Below are 11,852 nucleotides of genomic sequence, written 5' to 3'. Positions count from 1 at the left end.
GTGGGGAGAAGTATCCGCAGCGGGAAAGCCTTTGTGAGGAAACAAGGTGGGCGGGAGAGGAGACGCGGGCCCCTGTGGGGTGGCCAGGGTCAGGAGGAGAGGTGAACCCTAGTTGGGGAGGTGAAGCGGCAGGGGAAGGGGGCGGCACGGGGAGGGGAGCAGTCTCCCAGGGGAGACGAATTGGCCACCGAAAAGCCGCGCACCTCTGCCGCGCACCAGAGGTGAAGCAATGGTGGGGAGGAGAGGCAAAACGGTGCTGAGGGGAAGGGGGGCGGATGTGCTGAGGACGGACCGCGGTGGGGAGGTGAAGAGGCTCAGTCTCTCAGCCCATCTGGGACAGGATGGGAGTGGAGCAGCGAAGCCCGAAGCCGGGGCAGGAAAAGCTTGTCAGGGAGCCAGGGGGCAGCAGCAGCAATTCAAACTTTAGCAGTCTTTTCAGGGCCTTGCTGCACCAGGGGGATGCCTTCCTCTCGGTAGCCTCAGCTTTTCCTTATCACTGTGATTTTTTTTTGTCTGTATATCTTTTCAAAATTAGCTTGGAAGCCGGGCAGTGGTGGTGTGCGCCTTTAATCCCAGCACTCGGGAGGCAGAGGCAGGTGCATCTCTGTGAGTTCCAGGCCAGCCTGGTTCCAGGATAGGCTCCAAAGCTACAGAGGACCCTGTCTCGAAAAACAAAACAAAAAATTAGCTTGTAAAACTCACAGTTCCTCTTAGGAATTTTTGTTCATGTTTATCATTCCCCTTTTTACTTTGCCCTGTCCTCATCTCAGCTCCTTCTTCTGTTTTTTTTTCTTTTCTGAGAGAGAAAACACCCAGAAATTTTTGTACCCCCATTATCTTTCATTTTTTCCCTCGTTTTAGTCCTCTTCCCTCAATAGTTTCTCTGCTTTTCTTTCGTGTGTGTGTGTGTGTGTGTGTGTGTGTGTACATACATGTGTTTTTATCTACATTCTGATTAAGAGAAAATGTACTATTTGTCTTTCTGAGTCCAACTTATTTTGCTCAATTTTTGTTTTGTTTTAACTTTTTGTTTGTCTATTTGTTTGTTTTTCAAGACAAGGTTTCTCTCTGTAGCCCTGGCTGTCCTGAACTAGCTCTGTTGACTAGGCTGGCCTCAAACTCACAGGGAAGTGGCACCTCTACCTCCCAAGTGTTCGACTTCTTAAATGTCAGTACCTAGGGATCATTCCAAATCCAGTCTTACTTTCTGCCTCTTTTTTGATTAATGTAAGAGAGAAAGAACGACTTTTTAAAGTATTGTGAATGTGAACCTAGCCATAGTGTAAACATATAGAGTTTGTTTCTGAATGTTACTTGAAATTCAGTTGTTTTTCAAAGTGCGTGTGGTATGCTGTAATCTTATTGGATTAGGGAAATCCAACTTTCTTAAGCTCCAGCCAGACCCTTTATTCTCCTTCTCCCAAGTTTCTGATCACCACTTATTTCATTGCCTCTTGCAAACACTCTCTATAACTTTATGTATCATTAGTGGCATATTTTTAAGCTTATTAAGTAAAATTATTAGTGAGACATATTAAAATAGCATTAAATAGTGCTACTGTTGTAGGGATTTGAGATATTTAAATGTATTAAAGTTAGATGTGGTTGATGGCCCATGCCTGTAAATTCCAGTGATTGAGAGGCAAAAACCAAGAGTTTTGCTGGCAATTTGAGACCAGGAAGGAGTATATAGTGAAGTCCATGACAGCCAGGGTTATGGGTGAGGGAGCCTGTATAAAAGATAAAATAAAAATAAATATTGTATTAAAGATGGAAAGCATTCTAGTTTGTGATATTTTATTAGCAAACACACCACTTATTTTTCTCTTATCACAGGCCTTCCCCGGTTGTTCTGCACAACACTGATTTTGAGCTACAGCAACGACAGTGGACTCTATCGTACAGGAAATCTGAGCCATCCTGTCATTCAGGTGAAAGGATATTCATATTATAGGAATTTATATGGAATGTGATAAAGGAGTATTTTTTCTCAAATGTATGTATATTTAGTATTTTTGACATAGTATAGTAGTCTTCAAAAACATTTTTTTCACTTTCCTTGGTCCTTTTAGCTAAAATTCCATTAATTTAAAAAAGCCAAAGGAAAAAAGGTAATTTTTAAAATTAAATCTTTAGATTATATTTATCTGTTTATGTATGTTGAACCATCCCTGCATTTCTAGGACGAAGCTTTCCTGATCATGGTGAATTATCTTTTTGATGTGTTCTTAGATTTGATTTGCCAGTATCTTATTGAGAATTTTATCTATGTTCATAAAGGAAATTGGTGCATAATTCACTTTCTTTGTTGGGTGTTTGCATGGTTTAGGTATCAGGGTAATAGTGACCTTGTAAAAAGAATTGGACAAATGTTCCTTCTGTTTCTATTTTTCAGAAGAACTTGAAGAGTGTTGGTGGTAATTCTTTGGAGGTCTGGTAGAATTCTGTGTTGACTCTTCTCTCCCTGTTTTTGTTTGTTTGCTTTGGTTTGATGAGCTTTAATTTTTGCTTCTACTTTACTAGAGGTTATGGAGTCTGTTTAAATTGCATATCTGATCTTGATTTAACTTTGGTAAGTTGTATATGTCAAGAAATTTATCCATTTATTTTAGATTTTTTTCAGTTCATTGGAGTACAGATGTTTAAAGTATCTCCTTACGGTTCTCTGTATTTCCTTTTGATTTCCATTTATTTTAGTTTTTTTCAGTTTGTTGGAGTACAGATTTTTAAAGTATGTCCTTATGAGGTGGCCTAGGAGAGAAGACTTAGAGGGGCTTCAGGAAAGAGCTAATAGGATCCTGTTCATACCTGGGGCTGGAGTCCACAGGGAGTTGGGGTGTGGTAGGAAGAGGAGATCCTGTATGTTTGTTAGGGAAAGGCAAACAATTATCTGGAAAGACAGGCCTAAAAGCATTAGGGGAGCCCGGGTCTAACCAAGAGCTGGAGTCTCCAGTGGGTGGAGTTGAAGTAGGCTGTCACTGGACTGAAGGTGAGACTGGAGAGGTAGTGGAGGAAAGGAAAGAGGGTGTAAGTCACCTAACTGAGTCTCTGCCAAGTGTAGCCACTGGCGGTCCCAGATAGTTGAGAATCTGTAGCTGACACAAGGGGATGGAAAGAAGGAGCAAAGCTGAGGCCTCCTTTAAAGTTCAGTGGAGTCCACAGGGACTGGAGGTAGGTGGGAAAGTCAGACTCCTGCCAGCGGTCTGCTACAGGACTGGGGGCGAGACTAATGGCAGACAGCCAGTGTGGAATGGCTTCATTTGAAAGTCCTAGCATCTTTACATGGTGAGGTTGGTTCTGTCATGCTAGGACTGGCGCTTACATAAAACCCTAAGCAAGCTTTCATGCCAAGTTCCCAGTAGGTTAGTTTTTGCTCCCCATTCAGCCACTGGATGTTGGAGAAGAGATAGTTGAGGCAGTCCTTTTACTTCATGGTACAGTACTATTCTTATACCTCGGGATAGAAGTCTTGGTTTCTTGGTAAAGATTAGTATGGTAATTGACCAACAATAGCTTCTAAGTTAGTTAGCTAGATATTGCATTTCACTTCTAAGACCTGAACATAATTCTCTTTCACCAGTCAGAAGGCCTCTTTTTCATGTTGGGCTTCTTGGACATGGGGGAGAGCAGTTGCAGATAGTGCTTTTCTTCTTCAGTGCATGGCTTTATGTTTTTAAACTAAAAGCAGGCACTATGGTATCTCACCCGGTTATCTTAAATATCCATTCTAGCAGTGCTGTGCCTTAACATTTGTTCAACTCAGTATGTCTGTGGGAGTTATCACTGTAAGATAACACTCAGCTTCCATCTTCCTCCACCCACCAAAATGTCTTTTTTTCCCTAAGACTAGAACTAATTGCCCTTTTGGGTGGTCTCAACTCAACATACTCTGCCTTCCAGATCAAAATGATTTTTTTTAAAAAGAAGAAGAAATGGATAATTAGTCCTAGTACCTGAATTTTTATTTGATGAGGAGCCTGGCATTGGGGGAAGGTGGAGGAATTGTGGAAAATAATATAGCTTTTTTAATCAGAGGGAAAGCATATGTATCTGGTTCACAATGATAAATTGCTCATATTATATTAAACACGGTGATGTGTCTTCAAACTTGTTTTCAATTTCAGAATACAACATGAATGACAACCACGGTTTTTATGGAAGAAAGACAAGTTTGCATTTTAACAGGCATAAATTTGGCCGAAAGAACTATCATTTTGAGCATCCTGGGTATGTGCTTGTATCTGCATAATTCCAAGAGAATAGTGAAAACATGGCAATAAGGGATGTCCAGGAGGACTCCCGAGTAACATAGTATGTATCCAAGTAGCTTAATTGGCAGGTGGCAGCCCCTGGGATTGCACGATTCTTTCACTCGCTGTGGCTGGTCTTCCTTCACTGGAAAAGTGAAGGGTGACGTGGTAGAGACTGAATGCTAGTTTAGCAGCTCTAACTGTAGCCATGGTGTTAGTCAGGGGGTGATTCAGAAAATAATTTCTTAAACTGATTTAAGTTATTTATTACTTATCACTTTGCTTTTCTCTCTTTTCTAGTACTCCTTATGCCATGGGACCAAGATGGAAAAGAAAAAAATACAGCGATGAAGACACTGTGTGGGAAGATAATAAAGTAGAGAGTGAACTGGGGCTAGTTGCTGAAAATGGAACCCTGGGTAGCTGGTTCAAAGTCACAGTGAGTATCCTAATAAGGTCTGCATTAGGTCTCAGTGGGTATCCTAATAATGTCTGTGTTAGGTCTCAGTGAGTATTCTAATAAGGTCTGAATTAGATAGAATATTCTGGATCCTAAAAGAAGGATGATCATGTTGATCACAACAAATCAATTACCTGGAGAAATTATTGCATGAAGAGAAGAGGGATAGAGAACAGTGGGTCTCAGCCTTCCTAATGCTGGACCCTTTAATACATACAGTTCCTCATACTGTGCTGACCCCAACCATAACATTATTTTCATTGCTACTTCATAGCTGTAATTTTGTTATTGTTATGAACCATAATGTAAATAAATATCTGATCTGCAACCCCTGTGAAAGGGTCATTCAACATCCAAAGGGTTGCGGCCCACGGGTTGAAAATCATTGATCATGGAAGTCTGTGTTTAGCTCAAAAGTCAAAGAACCATGTCAGAGGTCCCCTTAGAAGTTCTCTAAAGCTGAGAAGAAGGTCCAGAAAGATCTTGGTAATTAAGTCTGTTCCCCAGTCTGATTTCATGCTCTCTCTTCTCTCCTCATTTTTATTTGTAAATACAGATTCCAAATGGAAGAAACTATGACAAGACATGGCTAATGAATTCAATGCAGGACCTCTGCAGTGTGGCTTTCATCCCTGTTGATGTAAGAAGGCTGATGAAGCCAGATGTACCCAAGGGAATGGAGGAGGGAGGCCAGGCTCAGCAGGAGCTAGCTGCTGTTTTCTGTCTTTTTTTTCCCCTTTCATTGCCCATAGTTCCACTATGACAAACATCGGGCCCGGTTCTTTGTCCAGAATGCTAGGACTGCTTATGCATTGAGGGATATCAACAACAAACTTCGTGATGAGACAAATCAAAAGGTGTGTTCTGACAGCATTCTCTGTACTTAGTCCTGAAAAGGGTAGTGGCTGGCCAGGAGCTGAGCATCATCTTTGGAATTAGAGATCATAGTACTTCTCTGCCTCTCCTCACAGATATCTATCTTCATCAGTCCTTCTGTTGTACCTTATTCTGTGCAGAGTAAGTTCACCTCAGAAGAAATAAAGCAGCTAAAGGTAATGCAGATGCAAAGCATGTTGTGTGTCTTCTTCCCAGACCCACCTCTTTTTCCTCCTACTCCCTGACATTCCTGACACTCCGAACTCCAGTCTTACAGCCACTCCCACTACCTCTGCCTCTGCAGATGACGGTGATGAAACGATATGATGCCTCTCAGAAATCTCTGGACCTCGAGAGATTCCGCTTTGACAAAGGTATGATTGACTAAAGAAATTCTAGCTCATGGGAGGGTAGATGGATCGTCCTAAGAAGAAAACATAGGGATGGCAGCTTGGAAAGGGTGTCTATCTGTACCAATGCTGGTCTAAATAGACCCCGGACAGCCTTCTAATTCCTTTTGTTCCACTTTCTGAAGACTTTATGGACAATGACATTGACGTGATGCTGAATCGAAGAAGCTGCATGGTTGCAACACTACAGATCATTCAAAGCAGTATCCCTGAAGTGAGGCCATAGATTCAGTGTATTTGTTTAAGTAGAGGGTTAGAAGGGATGGGATGAAGGGAACATGTGTCACCAAGGCACTAGAATAGTAACCATACTTTTAACTCTTCCTTCCCCTAAAGCTGTTGGCCTTGAACTTATGCAACAACAAATTGCACCAGCTGGATGGTTTGTCAGATATGATAGAGAAAACTCCTCAAGTTAAGATTCTGAACCTCTCCAAAAATAAAGTGAGAAGGGGAGCCAGATGTGGGTTGGGCTGCACGTGGGTGGTGGTATACATCAGGATTATGGTAAAAGGCAGGTAGACAAACCTGTGAGGGAGGGGAGAGGCTGCAGTCACCAGGCCCCAAGGTTTCTCTTTCCTTGAGACAGCTTTACTGATTCCTTCCTATCTTTTTCAGCTGAAAACAGTTTGGGAGTTGGAGAAGGTGAAGGAGCTGAATCTGGAAGAGCTTTGGCTGGAAGGGAACCCCTTCTGTAGCCACTTCTCAGATCAGTCTGACTATATAAGGTACATAATACCTGATAAGTCCTTTTCCCCTTCCTTGCTGCTGTCATAGTTTCATTTTTCATTGCTGTGATGAAATACACAAAAGCAACTTGCGGGAGAAACAGGCTTACAGTTGCAGGCTCATCATTGCTTCAAAGTTACTGTGTTAGAAACATGAAGCAACTGTTCCTAGCACATCAATAGTCAAGAGCAAAGAGCAATGAATTAATGGATGCATACTAGGGCTCAGCTCACAATTTCTTTCCATTCAGCCCAAAGCCTAGCCAGTGAAATGGTGCCACTTATGTTCTGGGTCAATCTTCCCCGACTTATCCTGTAACATGAGGGCCGGCTTGTTGGGGTTTCTGTCCTGACCAATACCCCACAGCCAGCAAGCCCCAAAGAAAATCACACAGAGATCTCCATAAGATTATAAACTGATTGGCCCATTAGCTCAGTCTTATTATTAGCTCTTGTAGCTTATATTAACCCATTGTTCTTTTCTATGCTAGCCACATGGCTTGGTACCTTTCTCAGCCAGGTAGATTACATGCTGCTTCTTCGGTAGTCTGGGCAGGAGTGCGGAGGAAGCTTCCTGCTTCCCAGAATACTCCAGTTCTCATCGCCCTGCCTCTACTTCCTGTCTGGTTGACCCACCTATACTTCCTGCCTGGCCAATCAATGTCTATTTAAAACATGATTGACAGAATACAGACAATTCTCCCGCACCATTTATCCCAATTAAGAAATTCTTTCAAAGGCATGCCAAAGGCCAACTTAGTCTAGACAGTTCCTCACTAAGACTCCCTACTAAGATTCTGCCTTAGTTCAAGTTCACAATCAAAACTATCACAGGCACCATTGTCTCTAGTGACTACCTTATAGCTTGAGCTATTCTTGATATGTACTTTTGCAAGAGTAGGTGTATCTGGTCCTCAGAGGAAAACAGGCTCTGCCTTCTCTGTATGCTCAGCTATGCTCTCAGAAATCCCCTCCTTCTTCCCTGTCCCTCTTCCTTCCACCTAATCTGCACTGGTTATCACTTGTCAGAATACCCACATTCCTCCAGAACCCTCCCATGCAGCATCCCAATTACACCATTTCCCCTCTCCTGGACTGAGAGAAGCCTGCTCTTCTTGTCTCTCAACTGTCCTTTATTTGTCCCAAGCTGCCCTGAAGGCTGTCCTGCTCTAGGCCGAAGGCTGAAACCCTAGGTAATGCTGACATGGACATAACTTTCTCTGTCCATAGCTGGGAGTGCTACCCTCCTTGAAGGGAAACATGAACTCCCAGATCAAAAATACAAAAGTGGGCTGCCACTGGGGAGCAGAGAGCAGAAGAGTTTGAAGCGACAGAAAGACAGACCTCCCAGGGGCCGCTATCCCTCCCTTCTTCCTTCCCTACTTACCACTAAACTAACCTACCTACCTACCCACCTACCTACCTATAAGCCCTGACATCTAGCACTAGGCCAGATAGATCATCTCCCATTCCCTTTGGGTCTCTTCTGTTTTGTTTCTTCCCTTTTATGTCTCCCCAACATCTCCCACACATTACTTTAACTTCATTTCTGTTACCACCTCCCCACCTTCCCATTTCTTGAGTCTTGAGCCTGCCTCCCTCACTCCTGTTCTAGCATCCTGTAGGACACTGGATATCTAACAAGGTGGCAGAGCCTGGGCTCCTACCTAGTGCCTTGCTCGTGTAGATTCTTTTGTGTGTATTCTGAGGAAAAGCTACAGGCAAGGAGAGGAAAAAGCCATGAACTCTAGGCCCCCAATGTTGGTTCTTCTGACTCTGGAGAAGATGCCAGTGCAATGTGTGTGGGAGCTACTCAGGGGGGGGGGAGAAGAGGGAGGAGAAGCAGGAGCCCCAAAAGGAAGAAAAGCTAGCTAACCATGAACTACCAATCACTTCTTCTGGCTTTTGGTTTTTGGACAGTGCCATCCAGGACATCTTTCCCAAGTTGCTGCGTCTGGTAAGTGCCTACCTTCAACATGGTCTTTACTTCCTCTCATAAATTATCTTCATGCCTGCCTTAAAACTTGCTTCTCATGTAGATTACATGGTTTGCATCAGACCATCATCTATTTTAGATTATAGGGATTCCTGAAAAACATCAATATTTTCCCTGGAAAAGTATTCATAAGCAACACAGACACACAAAGGTTCCATAAAATAGGGATTTCCACAACTCCATCCGACAGAGGCTCATTTTATTCCCCCTGGAATTTCCAGGGGCAATGAAAACCCTGCCTCTGGCCCTTTTCTTCCCTTTGGGTTTCTGTGTCTTCTTAGATATTCAGTGCCATTTACCCTATGTACTGCTAACCTCCTCTTCCTTTCCCCAGGACGGCAAGGAGCTAATAGTACCAACAGGAATGGACATAGAAGTCCCACAGTTAAGCAAGGTGAGAAAGGACTAAGAAAGATTTGTGCTGTTGGAAAAGAGGCTTTATTAGATTCGTAGTCTGAAATGATTTTCTGTTTCAGCAAACATGTACAGAAACTGAACCCAAAAAAAATCTAGTACTACAGTTTCTCAAGGAGTAAGTATACCTTGGACTACAAGACAGGTGAAAAAGCTTAGCCATGCTGGACTGCCTTTTCACATTTGCCCATAGGAAATTTTATGTCTCACTTAAGGTTCAGACCACAGAAATAAGCTGTCCCCTTATCTTATTCTCTTTACCCTTACTAGATACTACTCATTTTATGACAAAGAACGATTTCGTCTCCTCGATGCTTACCATGATGAAGCCTGCTTTTCCCTGACTGTTTCTTCCAACTTCAATGACCCAGACCTGTGAGTATCACAGCTCAGGCTCTGTTGTGGAGTGGCATGCCTCTCCCCAGAAAATGCCTATATTGGGTAGAACATGGAGTTCTGCTCCTCATTTCTCCTAGGAGCAACCTGGAAGAGTATTTCAAACATAACAGAGATATAAAGAAGATACAAGATTCCCGTAAGTGTGGTGGAGAAGACAGGGCAGCGTAAGGGAGTAAAGAGAAAAATTGGGGAGTGTCAATGGCCAGGTTGTATCATATCCATGATCTTTTTTCTTCACTCCCCTGTAGACATGCGAATGAGGTTGCTGAAGCACACAAAACACACCATTGTGGATTCTCTTAGTTTGTTACCCAAAACTCAGCATGATCTATGCTCTTTCTTGGTGGACTTGTGTTTCCACACGGTGAGTACCTTGTTCTTCTGTAGGTTATACCCAGAAAGCTGAAGGTTTGTAGATCCTGAGCTCATAGCTTATTCCGTCTTCCCTTTCAGGAGACAGTTCTCTGCTTTTCTGTCAACGGGTTGTTCAAGGAGGGTGAGTGTCTGTAGAATTTCTTGTCTTGGTCCCCTTTGCTTCCTCCCCTGCATGAACACCTCTGAGAAGTCTTCCAGAGTCTTTCATTCTGCACCTTTCCTTCCTGTACTCCTCCATGTTCTGTTGCCTGCAAACCATCCTAATTGACTCTAATCCATACCTTTTTGCCTCATAGTTCACAGGTAAGGGACACAGGCTATGGACTTTGTTGATGCTCATTCCAATTTCATATTCTGTAGCTTTGGGCCAGTTTCTTAACATCTCCAGTTCTTGGTTTGTAACACATGACTAATTAAACTCATCTCTGTGAACAGATGGGAAAAAGACACATCAAAGACTTGAAGGGATTTTCACAGGGTCCAAAATGTGGTAGTGGGCACAGCAAATGGGAGTAAATTATTACTGTTGTTGTCCTCCTCATTCCTGCCATAACCTCCTGACTCAGAGCCAGCAACTGACTGGTCCTGGCCCCTTCAGCATAAGAACCTGACTTGGGAATGCTGTGTGAGTATGTAAATAAGGTGCTATTCTAAGAAAACATTATTGTTTTTTGTCCTTGAAGTGGAAGGGAAATATCAAGGCTACATTCGTGCCTTCACACGGATCTTCATCACTACCCATTATAATAATTCAAGGTCAGTGTGCTATGTTGCTTCTGGAAAATCGTGTCCCTGCCCAAAGCTAGGGGTGTGACAATATGATGGTGTAATTCTCAGAGCATTTCCAATATTGTAGAAAACCAACAAGTAGATCCAACAGTTTAACTTGCTAGTTGAAAGTGTGGGCCTTGGGATCAGAATACTATGTTGTTTCATGCTATGTCATTGGCCAAGACATTGGGCTTATCTCTGATTCAAGGCCCTCCTTTGTTGTGCAGGGTAAATACTTTGGAGTTAAATTCACAAATCTAGTCAAGCTAACCTTTAAAAGCTGAATTTTATATGGGGTGGATAGAGAGAAACAGACAAGGATCTTAGGAATCAGGCATAGATGGAATGTGGAAACTTCTCAATTAGTGATTGACAGTTATGATAGGATTAGCATTGGTAGTGTAGCCATGTCCATTTCTTTACTTATCTATTTTTCCTCCAGAATTTGCATCATGAATGATAAGCTGATTGTGAGGAATACCCGCACCAGGGAGATCCAGAATGCATTTATCCCAGCCAACTCTCCCCTTTCTGAAGAGCAGCAAGAAATGGTGAAGTCATTCTCTATGCAGTCTAGAATGAAACTTACATGGGCTCAGAAGTGAGTGCTGGGTGTGCAAAGAAATGGGTGGAGTGGGGTGGGAGATCAAGTGAATAATGACACTTTGTAGGCAATTTCAAAAATAATTAGGTTATTTACTTCCTTTCCACAAAGTGGGCTCAGGAAAGTATGTCCTAATGTATACTGATATATATAAAGACTTTTAAAACACTATAATATTCATGTTTCATATCTTGTATATGGAAAATCATAAGGAATCCACTAAGAAACTATTAGAAGTGAAAAACCAAATTCGTCAAGATTTTAGGATCTAAGATTAATATATGCAATAATTATTTGCATTTCTGTGTATTAACATTAAATATCCCAAAGTAAAAATGAGAAAAATTCTCATTTGAAGAAAAATAAAGAGGAACAAATACCTTTATTATGAAAAAAAATTTAAAACAAAAATAATTAATGACTTAAAGTCAATAATACAGAAATCTGTAAAATAAGATATAAAAACTCAAAGTATAAGGATATGTCTTAGTTAAGTCACTGTTTGATTTCTGTAAAGAGATACCATGACAAAGGAAATTCATAAAATAGAGCATTTATCTGGGTACTTG

General features: G+C 42.1%; 1 protein-coding gene across 1 annotated transcript; it reads left to right on the top strand.

Moving 5' to 3' along the window:
* The first annotated feature begins 2,691 nt into the window (after window positions 1-2,691).
* On the top strand, window positions 2,692-11,284 carry LOC101994989 (nuclear RNA export factor 2). The gene is made up of 18 exons (XM_026784698.1): window positions 2,692-4,227; window positions 4,551-4,689; window positions 5,267-5,350; window positions 5,463-5,567; window positions 5,682-5,762; window positions 5,891-5,960; window positions 6,122-6,210; window positions 6,333-6,440; window positions 6,615-6,724; window positions 8,645-8,681; window positions 9,055-9,114; window positions 9,197-9,252; window positions 9,405-9,509; window positions 9,611-9,669; window positions 9,782-9,897; window positions 9,987-10,029; window positions 10,592-10,664; window positions 11,122-11,284. Exons 1-18 carry the CDS (start codon window positions 4,061-4,063, stop codon window positions 11,282-11,284), a joined length of 1,665 nt encoding a protein of 554 aa, XP_026640499.1. The 5' UTR covers window positions 2,692-4,060.
* Window positions 11,285-11,852: the final 568 nt, after the last annotated feature.

Source organism: Microtus ochrogaster, chromosome X, assembly GCF_000317375.1.
Source record: "Microtus ochrogaster isolate Prairie Vole_2 chromosome X, MicOch1.0, whole genome shotgun sequence".
NCBI lineage: Eukaryota > Metazoa > Chordata > Mammalia > Rodentia > Cricetidae > Microtus > Microtus ochrogaster.
The sequence above is the reverse complement of the archived record's forward strand: the minus strand, read 5'-3'. Positions and strand labels throughout refer to the sequence as shown.

Bases quoted from the DNA above. Each gene is read 5' to 3' on its own strand.
- LOC101994989 (XM_026784698.1), top strand. From the start codon at position 4,061: ATGATAAATTGCTCATATTATATTAAACACGGTGATGTGTCTTCAAAC. The intron at 4,690-5,266 runs GTGAGTATCCTA...TTGTAAATACAG, and splicing joins GTAGCTGGTTCAAAGTCACA to ATTCCAAATGGAAGAAACTA. The intron at 5,568-5,681 runs GTGTGTTCTGAC...CTCTCCTCACAG, and splicing joins GTGATGAGACAAATCAAAAG to ATATCTATCTTCATCAGTCC.